Here is a 21,434-nt window from a genome sequence, read left to right as displayed (position 1 = left end):
AGGACTGTAAACCCTATAAACCTGCCTGCCGAGCTATCCCCTGTGTGATTCATGATTTCTTCAAGCGTGGTTCAAGATCCTGTCCAAGTGCAGCTGCAGCGGTTCCAGAATGCAAGGGGTTAAAACATCGTAATCTACTTCAGGAATTCGTTGGCGCTGGGGATCTCAGAACGAACCCCAACAAACCAGAACGAACTTTTTACATTTGGCAGCAATATCAGGCAGGCAAGTTGCGCCCTAGCCAAAAGGATTGTAACCCAGAGACTTTGTTTCTACATCTTTCATTAAAAGGACAATTTATTTCGTTTCCCCATCCCAGTAAGTGATTATTACTTGTGTTTGTCTATAAAGGAAATAAATGACAATTTATTTTGCCCGCCTTGTTATGCTCAATCGAGAATCCCAAAAATATAAAATTGTTGATAAGTACTGGTCCACCGTGATCGCGGCCTACATATTGTAGGCCGCAAGGGCATTCCAATAGATAAACTACAACACTTTTATTGCAGTTTAGCAGTTGTCTAATAGGAAACGTCTCTTTTGTTACACTGGAACTGAACTCCTTAGCTCTATTTGTCCCATATGAACAAGCCTTGCAATGTAAACATGTAAAAACAAAAACAAAACCTTTGGATGGGTACTCAGCCACATTTCTTTAGAACCTAAATTCTCTTTTGTGTCCTGTTTTACTTTTAAAACATTCAGTCAGATATTACCTCGCAGCACAATTGAAGCAGGCTGTAGTTTGGAATTGTGACCCAGCCTCGGCCTGTTGGCTCGCAATAGAGTCACACTACGCACAGCCCCACTCCATCCAAGTGGCACTCTGGACCACAGGAGGGATAGGGAGTGGGCCACAGAGGTTCGGCCTCTGAGCAATGAGATGCACGTGGGACACATGGCTCAAAAGCAAAGGGAAGTATGGTCTGCTAGCTTCTCCATCCCAGCTCACCCCACACTTTGGGAACCCCAACTTCCCGCCAGGGTGTTCCACAAGACAATTTGACCAATTCCAGGGTCACAATATTTGGATGGTTGCCGATCTACTGCAGAAGGGAGAGATCCTAACTTTTCAGGCATTAAAGGACAAATTCCAGACCCAAGACTTTCACCTATTTAAATACCTACAACTTAGGCACTTCCTTCACTCACTGTCTCCAACCTCCAAATTCCCCCCCCCCCCCCCCTGACCCGGTTTGAAACCCTATGTCTCAGAGACATATACCAGAGAGGCCTGATGTCACAGATATACAAAAGCACGGAACCGAAATCAGACCCCCCGAAACACCGCTATATGCAAAAATGGTCGGACGAACTAGGTCTCCCAATAGACCTGGAAGACTGGGAGGATATTTGGGAGCAAGCCCCTAAAACCTCAATTTGTACGACAATAAAAGAAAATATCTATAAAATTATATTCTAGTGGTACCTGACCCCGGCTAGTCTGAGCCAGGTCTACCCCGGCACACCGGACCTGTGCTGGAGGGGATGTGGTCAAAGGGGAGACATGGCCCACATTTGGTGGTCATGTCCGGAGATCCAGAGGTTCTTGACCAAGATCCAGACACTTATCTACGAGATCACTGGAATCCCTCTCCCCCTGGACCCTCTGACCATGGTGCTGAGCAAACCCATTGAGGACCTCCCCCCACCAATGTCCCGGCTGATCAGGGCCATGCTGACAGCGGCCAGATGCTCTATAGCGGCAGCCTGGAAACAGATTAAGGCCCCTTCGAGAACCACAGTAGTGAGAAGGGTTAATGAGGTCATTACTATGGAGAAGCTTACGGCCATGCTCCAAAAGAAAATGCCCCAATTCTGGAACACATGGGACCCTTGGATCGAGAGATAAACCCCCAAAAATTCAAAGCACCTAGGTCTACTAGCCCCCCCAAACAATTGGGGAGCAACACGGGAACACCTCTGGGCAAGCCCACATAACCCCTCCCCCCCTTTTTCCCCCCTTCCCATGTTTGTCTCCTCCCCACCCCCACCCCCCCTCCTCTTCCCTTTCTCTTTCTCCTACTGAAAACGGAAAACTGTTATTGGTCCTTCTCTGAAAATAATGAGCCGCAATGTTGTGGGCCCACGACACTAATGTATGTAAACTTATCTATGACTGTGACCAATAAAAAAATTGTTACAAAAAAACACTCAGTGCTAATTTTTCTTTCAAGTTTGAAGCCTTTGTGTAACGCTGTGCTCACCACAAACAAGGCGAGACCCCGGTACTGAGATGGGAATGGGTATAAACGCTACCCACAGCCACGAGGGCACATCTGGAGAGTGGATGGTCAGGCGGTCGGGTTGGAGATGTTAAATTAGTTTTGATACTAGCTGAGGTCAGGTAGGAGCCGGTAGAATGGTCGGAGTCCGATAGCCGTGGGCAGGGGTTGGAGCCAGTAGAAACGTAGAAGTCCGTAAGCCATGGTCAGGATTGGAGAGATGCGGAAGGTCATAGGAAAGCCGGGGTCGGCAAGCCAGAAGTGCGGAGTCCAAGGGTCAAGCCGGGTCGGTACACAGGAGGCCAATCTGAAAGCAAGGCGATGGTACATGGAGCAAGGCAAGGCAAGGAACCAGGAAGTGGGAGAACAAACACTTCCAGGAACTATGCTCAGCCAAAGTGCAAGTGGCACAGCTAAGCATATATGGGAGAGCAGGACCAATGAGAGAGAGGGGAGGAGTAGAGGTGCGGCCTCAGCGGAGGCAAGGATATGTGGAGTGGTGCAGGAGATAGGTGGGCATGATGAGGGTAGTTGACACACAGCTGGGGAGCGGTGCACACACGTCACGTGTGCGCACCGCAACCGGGTGATGGAGCCAGACTCCGCAATGTCAACAAACCTCCGTGAGCGCTATAAGGACAGCGGGGTTGCGCGAGGCAGCAGGTAAGGATGGAGTGCGCCACAGGGACGCGCTCCCCGATTCCTTACAGTACCCCCCCCCCCTCCTTGAGGAGCGACCTCTGGACGACTCCAATATGGTTTAAGAGGGTACTTTGCGTGAAAATGCTTAACGAGGTTGGAAGCATGTATTTGGTGATGAGGTATCCAAGATCTCTCTTCTGGACCGAATTCCTTCCAATGTACCAAAAACTGTACCACTCCTCTCGAAATTCTTGAATCAGTAATAGATTGTACCTCGTACACTTCTTGTCCTTGTACGATAACAGGAGCAGGAGTAGAAGAGATATCTGAAAAACTTGGACTTTTACACACAGGCTTTAACAGAGAGATATGGAAGACGGATGGTATCCTCATAGAAGAGGGAAGTTGAAGGCGGTACGCAATCGGATTAATCCTCTCCAGGATAGTGTATGGGCCCGAAAATCTTGGATCCAATTTGAGAGTTGGAATCTTGAGCCTGATGTTCCTCGAGGAAAGCCACACTCTGTCTCCTGATTTGAAGTCCGGTACGTTGCGACGATGACGATCCACCTGGGAGTTTTGTCTGTGAGTCGCCTCTCCAAGAGTCTTTTGAATTCACCGCCAGGATTCTTGCAAAGAGTTGATTCTGTTGTCAGTCGCTGGGACCCCGGAAGAAGAGGAAGTGATTGGGAAGGCATGCAGGATGAAATCCATAGTTAATAAAGAATGGGGATTCTTGTGTTGACTCATTTCTTAGAGGGTTGTGGGCGAATTCTGCCCAGGGAAGAAGATCCACCCAGTGGTCTTGGGCGTCGGAACTGAAGCACCGTAAATACTATTCAAGGTTTGATTTGTCCTCTCGGTTTGACCGTTGGTCTGAGGGTGGTACCCGGATGAAACATTTAAGGAAATGCCCATTTTCTGGGAAAAAGATCGCCAAAACTTGGAAACGAATTGTGAACCTCGATCAGAGACTATGTTCAAGGGTAATCCATGGATGCAAAAGATTTCTTTGGCAAAAATATCTGCTAGTGTGGCCGAGTTGGGAAGGCCTTTTAAAGGGATGAAATTAGATTGTTTAGAAAAACGATCGACTACAACGAGGATGGTGTTCATTCCCTTGCAGGGAGGTAATTCAACAATAAAGTCCATAGACAAGTGACTCCAAGGGCGGTCTGGTATGGGCAGAGGGCGTAAGAGTCCAGGTGGTTTGTTGCGAGAGCTCTTGTTGCGGGCGCATGTGAAACAAGTAGGCCACCAAAAAGTGCGTTTAATTAGATCGGTTGTTCTTTAGGTACCGGGATTAGCGGCTGATTTAGATGAATAGCTCCATTCCAAAATTTTCTTGCGAAAACGTGGTGCCGCGTACAAACAACCGTCCGGGACCTCTAGACCTTCCGGAATATGAGATTGATTAGCCAAAATGTCATCCAGGACGTCGAAAGAGTTGGCGAACAGAATGTACTTAGATGGGAGGATAGTTTCAGATTGGCCCTCTGTTTTGTCTTCGGCTGTGAACTGGTGAGATTAGGCGTCCACTTTCAAATTATTTGACCCCGGAATAAAAGAGATGATGTAGTTAAATCGTAAAAAAAAAGGGACCAGCGAGCCTGACGAGCTTCAAGACAACGGGTGCTCTCAATATATAGCAAGTTCTTATGATCTGTGAGGATGGTGATTGGATGTTCCCTACCTGCCAGGAGGTGCCTCCATTCCTGAAGAGCGAGTTTAATAGGTAATAATTCCCAATTACCGACGTCATAGTTCTGTTCTACTGACGATTTTTTTTAAAAAACAAGCACAAGGATGTAGCTTGGACTGTGGTGACTGTCTCTGAGAGAATATAGCGCCGGGCCATACATCGGATGCATCAACTTCCAAGGTGAAAGGTAATTTGGGGTCAGGATGAATTAGGATGGGTGCGGAGATGAAAGTTCTCTTGAGAAGATCAAAAGACTGGACTGCTGCAAGTGGCCAGGAAGCAGCATCTGCCCTTTTTTGGTTAAGGCTGTGATCGGGGCTACTGTGGTAGAAAAGTCTCGAATGAATCTGCGATAGTAGTTCGCGAATCCTAAGAAACGCTGGACTGCTTTGAGAGAAGTAGGTTGTGGCCAGTCCAGAACTGCCTTACGCTTGGCAGGATCCATAGCAAAACCAGAGTCCGAGATAATGTATCATAGGATTGTCATGGAAGTTTGGTAGAATTGGCATTTCTCTAATTTGGCGTAAAGGTGATTTTCACGAAGACGAGATAAGACAAGTTGAATGTGCTTGATATGTTTAGGAAGGGACTTAGAGAAGATTAGAATGTCATCAAGGTAGACGATGACAAAGAGGTTCAGGAGATCTAACTTTGTTGATCCCATTAGTTAATTATTTATTCTTTATCTATAGTGAGTGTGCCTGCTTTCCTTGCACAGCACTGCTTTTTCTGGCAGGTTTATGCTGCAGTGTATGTATCATCATTATCACTGCACTTGCCAGCTTTATCACTCCAGCACTCCTACTTTAACATACTAAAGTCTCTATTATAGTGCGCAGTGCTGGTTGTTTAAACAAGGTAGCTGGACATTAAACACACTGGCCACTCACTTGTGTACATTTATATACCTGTATTTTTGGGTCTCATCGTTGCTCCAGAGGGGTTAACACCCTGACTTCTAGCAACCTGTGTCCTCTTATCCCACCATTATTTAGTGGTTCAATGGGATAGTATATATTTCAAATAGACGACACGGTTGCCTGATAATGTTGATTTAATATATTTTTAATCCACATTACACATTACTTTGGTAATATATGTTTTAAGTAAATTTATTAAAAGTTAAATTTTACACTATTTTGGTGTGCATTTAAGTGAATTCTTTTAGGGGGCACATCCATTTTGTGTTTCCCTTCACTTTTTCTGATTCTCATTAACAAATACCTGAAAAATGGCCGAGGCATTACATAGACCAAAAGGCATGACTAAATACTCGTAATTGAAGGCCGTCTTCCACTCGTCGCCCTGCCTTATTCATACCAGATTATATGCACCACGCAGATCTAGCTTAGAAAAGGTAGTGGCTCCTTGGAGGCGATCAAAAAGTTCGGAGATAAGGGGGAGCGGGTAGCGATTCTTTAAGGTGATTTTATTTAGCCCTCTTTAGTCAATACAAGAGAACCGTCTTTCTTCTTAACTTCTTTCTTGTTTGTGACATGATGTAACATCAGTTTATACAAGCATAAATCATGAGAAGGTCTCTGAAGCAATTAGGAGAGTATTAACAAGAGATCACTAACTTAAGAAAGAAAAATTGGAGTTTTTGATTTCAAGCATTAATTATATCTTAAAAAACAACTACTTCTGGTTCAATGATCATTTCTACCTACAGCTATGTGGTACTGCCATGGGTACCATATTCGCCCCAAGTAATGCCAATCTATTCATAGGGGCCTGGGAGGATGACCATGTTTGGAAGGGTGGCATTCTTGGGCGGTCCTGGTCTGGTGGCATCGCTACATAGATGTGATCTTCATATGGTGTGGCATTGAAGATGGTGCCACAGAATTCATAAAAATTTTGAATCAAAATGATTGGAATTTGAATTTCACATACACTGTGGTTAAGAATAATATCCAATTTTTGGATTTAAATTTATATGTTGAAAATAAAAAAAGTGAAATACAAAACACATTTCAAGTCCATAGATTGTAACACCTATGTGGAGCGCACCATTTGTCACCGTGGGTATTGGTTGAATAACATTCCCTATGGCCAGCCTAGGCGAGTGAAAAGAAATTGCCCGTCAGACACTGTATGCAGAGTGCAATCTCTTCTCTTGAGAGAGAGATTCCTGGAGAAAAGATATGATCCTGATTTATTAGATAGTGCAATGATGAGAGCCAGTAACTTAAAAAGAGAAGAGATTCTAGTACCCAACAAAGAATCTAAGAAGAAAAAAATTAGAGAAATTTTAGGGCAATTGGATCCCATTTGTGACCCAATACAGTACCCAATCAGGGAACATTTAAAATATTTTAAATAAACACTGGAAGATTTTACAGCAAGATCCTCTTCTAGGAGATTTTTTACCTTCAAAACCTCAGTTAATATTTTCAAAGTGGGTATATTTTAGGGCAAAAAGAAAGCGCTAATATCTTAAATATGTCAACCAAGTAGTGATACCATTATTCAAAACATACTGGACACCTAACAAGCTCCTATTGAACCCCCAGAATAACCACAGCATATATATAAGCATATGAGTGTCACAGAGGAGTGCTACTGAGCATGGCAATATATATTTAAAACCAGAGACAGAACATAAAACACAGACAAAGCTCAGTTTTAGCACATCCAGTGAAACTCATACACAGTACAGTGCCTAAATATATACAGGTAAACCCCGTTATAACGCGGTCCTCGGGGTCCACCCCGAGACCACCGCGTTAGTAACGGGGTCACGCTAATTAAAAAAAAAAATGGCCGTCGCATCAGCGCATATTCACCCCGCGGTCCCGGCTTCCCCCTGTCACCACGGGACAGGAGATGGGAGGGGGAATGCCCCTCCGGTCCGGCTTCCCCCTGCCGCAGCACAGGGCCCTCGCGCCGCAGTACAGGGCCCCCTGACCCCGCCGTAGTGCAGGGTCGTCCTGCCACCCCCCCCCCGCGCTGCCCCCCCCCGCACTGCACCGGGCCATCCCACCAGCCCCCGCAGCATCGGGGGCCCCCACAGCCATCATCCCCCTCCACCGCAGCACCACCCCCACCGGCACGCAGCGCCCCCCCCACCTGCAGCCACATGCTTCACCAATTATCCCCAAGGTAAGGCTGATTTATGTATATGTGGAGATGGGAGATGGGAGAGGGAGGGGTGTGTGTGTGTGTGTGTGTGTGTGTGTGCAGTGTGTGTGTGCAGTGTGTGTCAGTGTGAGCAGTGTGTGTCAGTGTGAGCAGTGTGTATCAGTGTGAGCAGTGTGAGTGCAGTGTGCAGTGTGTGTCAGTGTGTAGTGTGTGGCAGTGTGTGAGCAATGAGCAGTGTGTCAGTGTGAGCAGTGTGTGAGCAATGAGCAGTGTGTCAGTGTGCGCAGTGTGAGCAATGAGCAGTGTGTGTGCAGTGTGCAGTGTGTGTGCAGTGTGCAGTGTGTGTGCAGTGTGCAGTGTGAGCAATGAGCAGTGTGTCAGTGTGTGCAGTGTGAGCAATGAGCAGTGTGTGTGCAGTGTGCAGTGTGTGCAGTGTGCAGTGTGAGCAATGAGCAGTGTGTCAGTGTGTGCAGTGTGAGCAATGAGCAGTGTGTGTGCAGTGTGTCAGTGTGAGTGCAGTGTGTGTGCAGTGTGTGCAGTGTGTGCAGTGTGTGCAGTGTGTGCAGTGTGTGCAGTGTGTGCAGTGTGTGCAGTGTGTGCAGTGTGCAAAAAAAAATTAAATTTAAAAAAAAAATTTTTTTAAACGGGAGCCACGGGAAAACCGTGTTATAACCAAATCACGGTATAACGAGGCGCATTATAACAGGGTTTACCTGTATGTACAAATATCTATTAAGTAAAATGGTCTTTTAGTTTGACATTTTTGGCCAAAATTGTTGTAAAACCCTGAGCCAACGGCACGGCAGACCACATTTCAGGGGTCCCTAACGCTAATATAAATTCTTAATAACCTGTGTAATAACAGGAAGAATGATTTATAATAAATCTGTCAATATTAGTTACAAAGTTCTAAGTCTGATTGAAGCTTTTATTAACCTGTACATTACCAGGAAAAGCACTCTGTATTAGAGTTGTGACAGCCAAACTGCAAGCAAGCAAGTTCCCCTGAGTGGAAGATGCTATGGATTGAGCCCCTAACCATTTAAATGTGGGAGGGTGTGAGCTTCAATTAGGCAACTAATATTGACAGATTTATTATAAATCATTCTTCCTCTAATTACACAGGTTATTAAGAATTTATATTAGCGTTAGGGACCCCTGAAATGTGATCTGCCGTGCCGTTGGCTCAGGGGCTTACAACAATTTTGGGCAAAAATGTTATACTAAAAGACCATTTTACTTAATAGATATTTGTACATATATATTTAGGCACTGTACCGTGTATGAGTTTCACTGGATGTGCTAAAACTGAGCTTTGTCTGTGTTTTATGTTCTGTCTCTACCATTATTCAATAAACATAGTGTTAGTGACAATAATAACCATAATATTAGTGACAATAATAAACACAAACTTAAAGTCCTGTGCAAAATGTCCAAATAGCTGCCTTAAAAGTCCCACTGGATGTCTTGCAACCAGTTGAAATTATGTGAACATAATAGACCATTCGGGCGCTTAGGACTGTAAATACCACAAGTGTTCTTGCATGAATTGTAAATGAAGATAAACTCGGATCCTCAGAAGAAAATGCACCTCAGGAGATGGGAGACAAGAACACAATATACACTACCATATTGCATTTCCCAGAGACAAATCACTGATAGAAAGCAGGTATACTGGCAAAGGTGAAAAATGTAATACTCCATATGGAAAAAATGTAGATGACAATCTAAATAAAATTGTATATTATTAAATACAAATGTTCCTGCACCACAAGGTAACACAACATATATTAAAAATAACTACGGTAAACTCCGTCGTTAACTCCTCCGCCGTTGGTAAAAATTGAAAACCTACTCACAACAGGTGGCTAGGTCATGTGCCTTAATGTGAATAGTATCACTGATGCCTTGGATCTCCGTTACTTGTGGATGCTGGGTCCCAGTCAATTTGTCCAATGGCACATTAATCCTAATTTGAAAAGATGGGTAGCTCTAGAAAGACAAGCTTGTTTACCTTTAGATCTAAAGACTTTAATTTGGTCCCCAAAAAGGATGGTAAATTCGTTTAGAGATCCTCTCTCCTCTATTACCAACTCACTGAAAATCTGGGAGACCACCAAGTTTAGATGCACTTTGACTACCAGGAATTCACTATTGGCCCCCCTACTAATTAACCCTGATTTTGCTCCCGGTCTGAACGGAAAGGATTTTACAATTTGGCAACAGAAAGAGCTTCTTAGACTCAAATATTTATGAAATGATAATATAGTAAAGACGTTTGATCAAATCCAGGAAGAAAAAAGTATGCCCTATTCTGAATTCTTCTGATACCTTCAGGCCTTTTATAATAAACATATACCCTTTCCCCCACTAACGAATTTTGAAAAATGATGTATACTCGAGACAGACACACGTGGGCTTACATCACAAAAATATGCAGAAATTGCAGTATATGAACCAATGGGAGGCAGATTTTGGCGAGGTTCTGGAGGAAGAGGACTGGATTAAAATTGTTGAGTCAGCCACTAAGAGTTCAATTTGTACCACATTAAAGGAGTATGCATATAAAGTTATGATGAAGTGGTATCTCACCCCGGTTAAGCTTTCCAAATGTATCCCTGGATATTCTCCAATGTGTCCAAAAAACTGCGGAGAACAGGTAAATGTGTTGCATATGCTGTGGGATTGGCCTCAAGTTGCATCCCTCTGGAGCGAAATTAAGAATTGGCCGCCACATAGGATATTGGGCCCAATATACCTATGGATCCTTGGTTATTCCTTCTAAATAGATCAGTGCAAGGTTTGTCCAGATCCGAAAGCAAATTGGTTGTCCATTTGGCAACTGCAACGAAATGCGAGATTGCAGCACTATGGAAACAAAAAGATGTCTCGCAATTTTCCAAAATTTGTAATAGATTTGGTTTGTCTGTCAAATGAAAAAATTAACAAGCCTGGTCAATGATACTGGTTCTAAATTTCAGAAAGTTTGGCCATCATGGTTTGCTCAATCAGATATTACGGGAGGTAGTATGACCACAATTTTGCTAGGATAGATGTAGGTGCATTCTCCTCTGATGTACAATCCAAGTCAGACTAGCGGAGGGGTATATCTGAAGTATTCGCCAGAATAGAGGAGATCGTGACTGTTCGGGGGCAATAAAGACTGGACCAATTAAGCAGAAGAAAGTAACCAGGCCCGTTCCCCGCCTTTCCCTCCACCCCCCGATGTGTCCCTCCTGATTTTGTTTCATTCAAGAAATTGTAATGTTGTGTATGTATACTATGTTGAATTACAATAAAATTTAAGATACAAAAAAAGTTTTTACTGAACATAGAAGAGTTTGTACGTTGTGTGTTGTGAAGTGAAATAGTTGACAATACTGATGAAGAGGCCACTAAAGAGATGACTTGTTTATGGTGCTAGTAAGGAGAGATTGTTCCTCTTGCTGCAGAGTGACGTACTAGAAGGAACATGTCATATATTAAGTCTGTCTCTTGCATTGAAGTCTGACATGTATTCCTCTTTCATTGTGTAGGAATACATCATTGTGAAGAAAAATTCCCCCCACAGCAGCATCCACCTGCTAACTGGAGAGGTGAGCACTGCTGGTGAATGTTACATTATACCAGATTCATGATATGGCTTCATGGCTCTTTACTGACCAAGCTTTATCTGGACCTGTATGTACAGTATGTATGTATATCTTTATTTATATAGCGCCATTAATGTACACAGCGCTTCACAGCAGTAATACACGTGACACGCATATAAATAATACAAATAACACATATTTGGAAGAAGTGCTTCAGACATAAAAGTGATATTTAGGAAAAGGAGTCCCTGTCCCAAAGAGCTTACAATCTAATTGGTGAGTAGGAGAACATACAAAGACAGTAGGAAGGTGTTCCTGGTAAGTGCATCTGCAAGGGGCCCAGGTTGATGTATCAGCCACGGAGCTACTCATATGCGTCGTTAAGGAGGTGTGTTTTAAGAGGGTTTTAAAAGAGAATAAAGAGGGTGCTAGTCGGATATTTAGGGGAATGGCATTCCAGAGGTGTGGGGCAGTGTGAGAAAGGTTTAAGGCAGGAGAGGGCTTTAAACACAAAAGGGGTAGAGAGAAGACATCCTTGAGCAGAACGCAAGTGTCGGGATAGTGTATAGCGAGAAATTAGGGCTGAGATGTAAGGAGGGGCAGAAGAGTGTAAAGCTTTAAAAGTGAGGAGAATTGAGTGTGAGATACGGGATTTGATAGGAAGCCAGGAGAGGGATTTCACTAGGGGAGGCGCAGAAACAGATTTAGGAAAGAGTTAAGTAATTTTGGCAGCAGCTTTTAGGATAGATTGTATGGGAGACAGGTGAGAGTCAGGAAAGCCGGACAGCAGGAGGTTACATTAATCGAGACAAGAGAGAAAAAGGGTCTGGGTCAGAGTTTTAGCAGTCCAACAACAGAAGGAAAGGGCGTTTCTTTGCAAGATTGCGCAGGAAAACCGACAGGTTTTACAGCTGCAGCAGCCGTTATTCGAACAAATCACGGCGCTGTTTTCGTGTGCTCTGCTGTACTCGCGGCATGAACACGGCCACTCGCCCCAGGCACCAGCGCTTATCATGGATATTTTGTTTTAATTTCATGGATTCTGTTTCTTTGGTTGCAATGAAATGAATGAATTGCAATGTGTACAGTACTGTGCTACTGTGTCAACTTCAGGTGTTTAAAAACCAAAACACTAAAATGCAATTTTCTGCACTTGCCTCTTAAGGCGGAAGGTTGGAAGAGGTCACGCGCCATGACTTGGGTATTCCGATGTATACACTGCGTGAAGTGTTCGAATAATGGCCGCTGCAGCTGTAGCTACCTTTTGAATGTAAGAGGAGAATATGAGAGGAGTTGTGTGATCCCTAGGCAGCGTACTTTTGCTACTGGGTGTTTGATAGTGCTTCCAACAGTAATTTAGAAAGCGGTAGTAGGGACGGGTTTAGGATGAAATATGTGGTGCTCTTTTTTGACATGTTAAGTTTAGGTTGGTGGAGGGTCACCCAGGATGATGTAGCAGAGAGACATTCAGAAACTTTGGTCTGTACAGCAGGTGTAAGGTCAGGGGTTGAAAAGTAAATTTGTGCGTCATCAGCATTTAGGTGATATTTGAACCCAAGAGATGTGATTAGATCACCTAGAGAGAGTGTGTACAGAGAAAAGAGAAGAGGTCCCAGGACAGAGCCCTGGAGTACCCCACAGAGAGATCAATAGAGGAGGAGGTGGAGGTGCTACAGATACAGCCAGGAGTATTAGAACTCCTGCCTGGGAGAGTTCTGGGGCAATCTCACAGTAAATGCCGCAACATTGCTGCAACATTGCCTCAACATTTCTGTTTCAGTTTGAATGGGACTGCAGGGACCCCCCGCTGTGTTAATCCGATGGGCCATTATGAATCTAACAAAAATGTTGAGGCAATGTTCAGACAATGTTGAGGCATTTACTGTGAGACTGTCCCAGAATTTCCCAGGTAAGTGTTCTAATACTGGTGGCTGCATCAGTAGCAAAAGAGACACTGAAAGTACTATGGGGGAGGTAAGAAGAGATGCAGGATAGAGCTTTGTTATGGATACCAAAAGTATGGAGAATGTGAAGAAGAAGGTGGCCCACAATATCAAATGCTGCAGAGAGGTTGAGTGATATGAGCAGAGCGTAGTTACCTTTGTCTTTGGCAGCATGGAGATCATTAGTTATTTTAGGGATGGCTGTTTCAGTGGAGTGAGTAGTGCTGAAGCCAAATTATAGAGAGTCTAGGAGAGAATAGGTGGTGAGAAAATTGAGCAAGTGAGAGTATACAAGACGTTCAAGGAGTTTAGAGGCAAAAGGCAGGAGGGAGACAGGATGGTAGTTAGAGAGACAGGTAGGGTCAAGCTTGCTGTTTTTGTGTAATGGTATAACTCTTGCATGTTTGAAGGAGGAGGGAAAGGTACCAGTTTAGAGGGAGGAGTTAAAAATATATGTGAGTATAGGGATGTGAGTATCCGTGAAACTCGCCACCCTTGGCACGCCTCCTGCCTGCCCCGCTCTGCGTTCGGGTGCTCCGCTGTTTCTGCTCCCTGCAGTGCATCACCGGTCCACCTTGCTCCAGCCGCCGGACTATGGGCGCACGCGCAGACATGAATACAGAGTATCCTGGTCCCACCTCTAGGTTGCGCCCGCGCTGGGGCGTCATCGGCACGCTGCCCACATGACGCATGTTCGGCGAGCTCCTGTTCAGCGTCATAAACCCGCAGCTGCTATACGGCTCTAACCTGTCTCCTGCATCACTGCAACCAACCACAATCCGCACTTAGTGTGCCTCCGCTCTGCTCCATATTCATTGGCTCTTCACCCATGCTCAGCCGGCCCACTTGCTCATTGGCTGAGCATAAACCTTTGTCATTCAAAGTGTTCACCGCTCTCCTTGTTCCTGCTGCCTTGCCTAGTGCTCTTGTTCCTAGATCTCTGTTCCTGACCCGGCTATCCCTTGGACTCCGCTCTTCGGTACTCATGACCCCAGCTACCATCAGTGATCCACACCTCTCCAACCCAGACCTCGGTATACGTACCACGACTACTCTCATCTCTCCAATCCTTACCTCGGCTAATAGTACCTGCAACGATCTGTACCTCTCCAACACTGACTCTGGCAAGTATCTCAACTATCCGTACCTCTCTACCCCGACCCGGCTACCTCGACCAATCTACACTCCCAATGTGCCCACGCGGTTGTTGGCTGGTGTATATTTAATCGCCACTTTGGCCTCGCAGTGTGTGTTAAGCACTACGTGACAAGGGATTAGAGTAGGAGCAAGAGGTTTTAGGTGATGGGGGAGTGGTGGGAGGGGAATGGTGTCAAGAGGGAAAGTGGTAGAGGGAGAAGAGGAGATCAGGAATGATCCATCCTCCTCTGTGACAGCGGAAAAAGAGTTGAGGAGGGCAGGAGGAGAGTTAGGAAGAGGTGTAGGATGGGAGGAGGATACAGTGGGGACGTCCTGACGTATGGATTCCACCTTTTTCTTTAAATAGTCAGCAAAGTCTTGAGGTAAGATTGAGAAAGAAAAACAGGCAGCAGATGATGGTCTGAGTAGGGAATCAAAGACAGAGAAGAGTCGGTGTGGGTTAGACTTGTGCATGTTGATTAGTGAAGAAAAGTAGATTTGTTTAGCCTGGGAGAGGGCAGAGTTGAAACAGGATAACATACATTTTTTGTGAAGGAAGTCTGTGAGAGTTGCTTGAGAAGCGTTCAGAGGAACGGTGCAGGAACACAGCATGCATGTGTAGCAATTAAGCCAGGGTCTGGAGTTAGAAGGGCAGAAAGAAAGTGGGGCATGTAGATCAAGAGAGAAGGATAGGGCAATGTTGTAGTTCCTGACCAAGTTGTCAGGGTCTGGAGCTGAGGAGAGGGAGGAGCACAAAGTGGAATCAAAAGCTGGTAGGTTAATAGAGCGCAGGGCTCTGTAGAAATGAGGGGTTGATGGAGGTGAAGAAGAAGGGAAGAAGTGATAGAGAGAAAATGAGATGAGATGATGGTCATAGAGAGGAAAGGGGACAATGGAGGAATCAGAAAGAGAAAGGTTTAGTGAAAAACAGGTCTAGGTAGTCTCCATCCTTGTGGGTGCTGGCTGCAGTCTACTGTTGAAGGCCAAAAGAAGAGGTTAGAGAGAGGAAGCAGGAAGCCCATGGGGGAGATGGTCATCTATATCAGGGGTGCGCAACGTTTTTGACCTGCGCCCCCTGCCTCGCAGCCCCAGCATTCGTGCCCCCCCTCTCCTGCGCCCAGCGTCAAATGATGCCGTCGGTCATGTGACGTCACGTAACCCACAGCGTCATTTGATACGCGTTGCCATGGTGACACGTCACATGACCCCACGGCATCATTTGCCGCCGCATTGCCTTGGCGATGCGTCCCCGAAGACTCGGCTGGCAGCAGGTAAGGGATGTTACAGAGGCCTCACGCCTCCCCCGACATTTATTGTAAATGCCTTGGTTAAGGGCACGGGGCCTCTGTAACCACCGCGCCTCCCCTAGAAAATCTTGTGCTCCCAGTTTGCGCACCCCTAATCTATATGGTATTTGAAGCCCTCAAGGAGAACAGGGGAGTCCGAGGAGAGAAAGGAGGAGAGCCATAATTCAAAGTGAGAGAGGCAAAACAAGGTAGTGGAACAAATTGACCTTTATTCGGGTAAACCCGCGTACACACAATGAATATACAAAATACAGACGAAATACACACTTACTGGGTGTCTGGGGTGAAAACTAGGCCCAAATAGGTGCAAGGCGTCTGCTTCGTAAGGCTTACCCTGACTGGGATATCCAGCCGGGCTTCCTGGTCCTCTCTCCAGCTAGAAACCCTAGCTGCGACCGCTACGTTCTATAACAAGAACTTGGTCCTCGCGTCTGACTTTGCGGGGCAGACTTTTCTAGCTCCAAAAATGAAGCTGGTTGGTCTGCTATTCGTGACAGAGCAACTTTGAAGAGCCCGCCCCAGCGTCATCGACACAAGCCACCAGATGGTCTGCTTCTCTGATTCGTCCTACTCCTTACATACCTTCCGTTGTTCTATCTTCAGTATGGAGGAAGGAGGAGCGACCAATCAGAGTGTGGGAATTCCCTCCCACTACCCAATTGAACCGGGGGCCCCTCTCTTGGCTAACGTCAGAGGAGGGGGCGTGCCAAGTCGGCTCGGGATGCCTGGTGGGCGGGACATACGGATTGACCAATGAGAAACATGCCTACGGTCTCCGGCTTCCCCCAGACAACTCATTGCCTCCTACTGGGCAGGCTTCACTGAGCCTGGCAGACCAGAGTGTCCTCCCCGCAGGGAGTCTCTGTTCTCCGGACCCAGTACTCTGCGGTGCACTGGCCACTTAACACCCCGACACCTCTCAACATCCGGTCTCACCTTTTGAGCCTATGTGAATGCCCTGGCTTACTGCATAGACATTTATAGAAAATGCACCAAGCACAATAAAGATGTTTTAATACAGAATATATGTATAACAGAAAATGATAAAGCTGCGCACCAATAGATAAAGAAAAATACTTGCAACAACCGGTGCTCCTGATTCAGGGACAACTGCCAATGGGTCCTAAGATAGTGAAGAATTGATGATCCAGGGCACAATGCGGATTTTCAAAAGATTTAATAAATCAAATAGCACCAAATACGACGTTTCGTCCTTTACAGAGGACTTTCTCAAGTGACTGGCATATAGAAGTCTGATAATGTCCAGTATATATAGTGAAACACCCATGTGAAAGCAATAAAAGATAATCACCCCCCAATTGTCATTCATTAGTCCAGCAGCAGCATAACAGGAAGAGGTGGTCTGTGAATGAGAAGCATACTGTATGTACACATCTCCTTACTACCAGCTGTCCAAAAAACAGTTTAGAGACAAAAATCATTAAGCCCTCTGGGAAATGCGGTGTCCAATATGAACATCCAGAACACTTCCCTTTGTAGCAATGATTTGTCCCTGTCAGAGCCAGGAAATGATTTTTGTAACTGCTCAATCCCCATTATTTTTAATGAGGCCACCGTGTGTTTATATTCTGTGCAGTGTTTAATAAGTACAGTATCCTCTTTTTTTCCTTTTATTTTGCTGCAGTGTTCAATATATCTGGTCTTCAACATACGTGCTGTCTTGCCCACATACATTAACCCACATGGGCACTTAATTACATAAATGATGTTAGTGGATATACATGAAAGGAAGGGATCCGGTGCCACAACCTGTGACAAACTTCAGGCACTTCCGGGTTGTAGAAAAAAACTTTATTGGACATCACGAACACACAGCTACACCACAATCTCCCCCTCAACGCGTTTCACGCCAGGATCAGCTGTTTGGAGTACCCTCCAGTGTTTGCAAATGCTGTTTTTAATGAATTTACTGGCAGTAGTATATCGACGTACAACGTGTATCCTCTCTGTTTCTGTCTCTTGGGGTGCCGTTAAGACCTCTTTTTCTAACGCCTTCTCAAGTACAGATTTCTTATGCCCACGAGAGATGAACCTTTCATTAATTTCTGCCATAGTCTCTTGAAGTTTCGCCGGCCTATTCACTATCTTTGATGCCCTTACTTTTTGTGAGAAGGGCAACATTTTCATCAGTGATTCCGGATGGAAACTAGTGGCATGTAGTGTGGAATTACGATCAGTGGGTTTGCGTTAGAGATCTGTATTAAGATTATGGCCATCATACGTCACAAGTACATCCAGAAACAATATTGGAGCTCCACCCAGATATCGTTTCTGGATGTACTTGAAAGCCACACTTTGTCTCCTGGCCTAAACTTGGGTGCCTAACGGTGATGGCGATCCGTCTATGTCTTTTTTGTGTGAGTACTGCTTCCTCTATAGAATTTTGGAGCGAGTTTACTCTGAAATCTGCTGCTGAAACTCCGGAAGGATTGGGAGAAATAGGAAGGCGAGCTGAATGGAACCCGTCATTTATAAAAAAATTGGTGATTCTGGAGTGGACTAATTTCTGAGTGAGTTATAGGCGAATTTGGCCCATGGGAGTAGTTTCACCCAGTTGTCCTGTGCTTCAGAAATAAAGCATTGCAGATATTGCTCTAATGATTTGTTCTTTCAGTTTGTCCGTTGGTTTGGGGATGATACCCAGAAGAAAAATGAAGAGTGATATCCAACCTTTGAGCGAAGGCACACCAAAATTTCGAGACGAACTTTGACCCCTGATTGGACACTATAGAGAGTGGAACTCCATGAATACAAAATATTTATTTGATTAAATATCTGCTAAGGTGGCAGAATTAGGAAGGCCCTTGAGAGGAATGAAAAGGCCTGTTTGGAAAACCTATCAACAATAACGAGAATAGTGTTCATCCCACTAGAAACAGGAAGCTCAACAATAAAGTCCATTGAGAGGTGGGTCCACGGTCGGTTCAGAATGGGTAAGGGGCGAAGCAGACCAGAAGGCTTATTGCGGGTGGACTTATTTCGAGCACAGGTGGAACATGAGTTGATGAATTCCTTGACATCCTTAAACATATTAGGCCACCAAAAGGTGCGTCTGATCAGATCAGTAGTTCTATTTGAGCCCGGGTGACCGGCAGACTTAGAGGAGTGACCCCACTCAAGAATTTTCTGCTGAAAGTGAGGTGCAGCATTCAAACAGCCCTAAAGCACTTCCATACACTCGGGAATGAGCGTCTGAGTCTCCAGGATCTTGTCCAGTACAACGAAAGAGTTAGCCGAAATTACATATTTGGTGGGTAAGATGATCTCAGGAATGTCTTCGGATTTGTCTTCACTGATGAATTGATAGGATAAGGCGTCAGCCTTTAGATTCTTAGTACCAGGAATGTAGGAAATTATATAGTTGAATCTGGAAAAGAACAATGCCCAGCAGCCTGACGGGAACCGAGGCGACGGGCACCCTCAATATATAATAGATTTTTATAGTCCGTGAGGATCGAAGTCAAATTTTCAATTCCCTCCAGGAGGTGTCTCCACTCTTGCAGAGCAAGTTTGATGGCCAAGAGTTCCCTGTTGCCAACATCGTAGTTTTGCTCCGCGGGGAGAATTTCTTTGAGGAAAAACCTGCAGGGATGTAGCCTATCCTGGGGGGACAGTCTCTGTGAGAGTACGTCTCCTGCTCCAATATCTGAGGCGTCTACTTCCAAAGTGAATGGAAGTTTAGGGTCCGGATGGAGTAAGATGGGAGCAGAGACGAACGCTTTCTTAAGGGTTTCAAAGGCCTGGCATGCTCCAGGTGACCAGGAAGAAGTGTCCGCATCTTTCTTCGTCAGGGCGGTGATGGGAGCCACTGTGGCAGAAAAATTACGGATACATTTACACTAATAATTGGCTAAGCCAAGAAACCTCTGAATCGCCTTAAGAGAAGTGGGCTGGGGCCAATCTACGACTGCCTTGAGTTTATCAGGATCCATGGAGAAGCCTTTATTAGAGATAATGTATCCCAAGAAAGAAGTGGACGTTTGAAAAATACATTTCTCCATCTTGGCATAGAGATGATTCTCACGTAGACGGGAGAGAACTAGCTTGGTGTGCTGGATATGTTCGGATATAGATTTAGAAAAAATAAGAATATCATCAAGGTAGACAATTACAAAAATTTTGAGGACATCCCGAAAAATATAATTCACGAATTCTTGAAAGACAGCTGGGGCATTACAGAATCCGAAAGGCATGACCAAATATTCGTAATGGCTATCTCACGTATTGAAGGCCATTTTCCATTCGTCCCCTTTTCGAATGCGTATGAGATTATAGACCCCACGAAGATCGAGTTTAGAAAAAATGGAAGAACCTTCAAGACGATCAAACTATTCTGAAATGAGAAGCAAGGGGTAACAATTCTTCAGGGTTCTTTTGTTAAGACCCCTACAGTCTATGCATGGGCGGAGTGAACCATCTTTCTTCTTAACAAAAAAGAGGAGGACGACGTTCTAATGAACCCTCTCTTTAAATTCTCCTAAATATACTCAGACATATCCATTGTCTCTTCCTGAGACTAAGGCTAAGATCTACCTTTAAGAAGGTTGGCACCGGGCAGAAGATCGATGGGACAATCATAAGGAAGGTGATGATGAAGGATTTCTGAACGAACCTTATCAAAAACATCAATGAAATCTGCATATACTTCAGGAAGCATAGGTTTGGCAGGAGTACTGGTCTCTACACCAGCGATAAGTTGTACCGAGGATACAGGAGCACCTTCAGAGGCAACACCTCATTGTATAGGTTTCTTGTCAGTCCAGTCTAGAAGTGGATTTTGTTGTTGAAGCCAAGGGAGGCCCAGAATTATCTGTACAGAGGGTGAATGGATAACATCCAGTGAGTTCTCTTCCTTGTGACCATCCATAGTGGAGAGAGTAAGAGTAGGAGTTTCTAATGAAATGAAGGCTGGCTGGAGAGGACGTCCGTCGATAGCCTCTAGACCCACCGGTACTGACTTTTTGACCAGAGGAATCCTTATGTTTAGTAGCGAAATCTTGATCCATAAAATTTCCCCCAGAATCGATGAAGGCAGAGGCAGGAACTAGGAAGCCAGGACCCTCATGGAAGATTGACTGCATGACCCTGGTAGGGGTCTCTTAATAGGAGGGGAAGAAAAAATGGTACCCAAGGATCCCCTCACACCTCATTGGGTGTTGGCGTTTCCCTGCTTCGTGGGACAGTGAAGCACCAGGTGACCGACAGTCCGCAGTAGAGACATAATCCTTCAGTTCTCCGACGTTGTTTCTCTGAAGGGGAGAGCTGGTGACTTCCTAACTGCATTGATTCTGGAGCCTCGAGCTTTAGAAAATGGGAGGAGACAGATTGGGGATAGGAGCAATTGGTGTGAGAGAACGTGAGTGATAGCGTTCAAGCCTCCTTTCCTGAAGGCGTTGATCCACCCTAATACATACGGCAATAAGATCCTCGAGCACTGTGTGTCTTTCTTGAGCAGCTAATTCATTCTTTAATGTCTCGAGAGACCTTGCCAGAAGGCTGCAGATAACACCTCATCGTTCCAGCCCGTCTCTGCCGCAATGGTCCGAAATTCCAGAGCGTATCTTGCAACCGATCTGTGACCCTGTGAAATGTGGAACATTGAAGAAGCAGCAGTAATCTTACGGCCAGTGGTGTCAAAGACCTCCTTAAATTCCTTCTTGAAGCGTGGGAAGTCTTGGATAAGCTCCAGTCTCAGCTCCCAAATGGGGTATGCCCATGCCAAGGCGTCTTCGGTTAATAGAGTGATAATATACGCCACCTTAGATCTGTCAGAACAGAAG

At 45.2% G+C, this 21,434-nt stretch overlaps 1 protein-coding gene across 1 annotated transcript in view; it reads left to right on the top strand.

Annotated features, from left to right (window-relative positions):
* LOC142471284 (uncharacterized) overlaps positions 1–21,434 on the top strand; it is an 85,589-nt gene that overhangs the window by 6,908 nt on the left and 57,247 nt on the right. Inside the window, exon 3 of the mRNA XM_075578116.1 lies at positions 11,190–11,249. Coding sequence (XP_075434231.1) covers positions 11,190–11,249 — 60 coding nt within the window. The remainder of the gene's footprint in view (positions 1–11,189; positions 11,250–21,434) is intronic.

Source organism: Ascaphus truei, chromosome 20 (assembly GCF_040206685.1).
Source record: "Ascaphus truei isolate aAscTru1 chromosome 20, aAscTru1.hap1, whole genome shotgun sequence".
Taxonomy (NCBI): Eukaryota; Metazoa; Chordata; class Amphibia; order Anura; family Ascaphidae; genus Ascaphus; species Ascaphus truei.
This window is presented reverse-complemented; position numbering and strand designations above follow the sequence as displayed.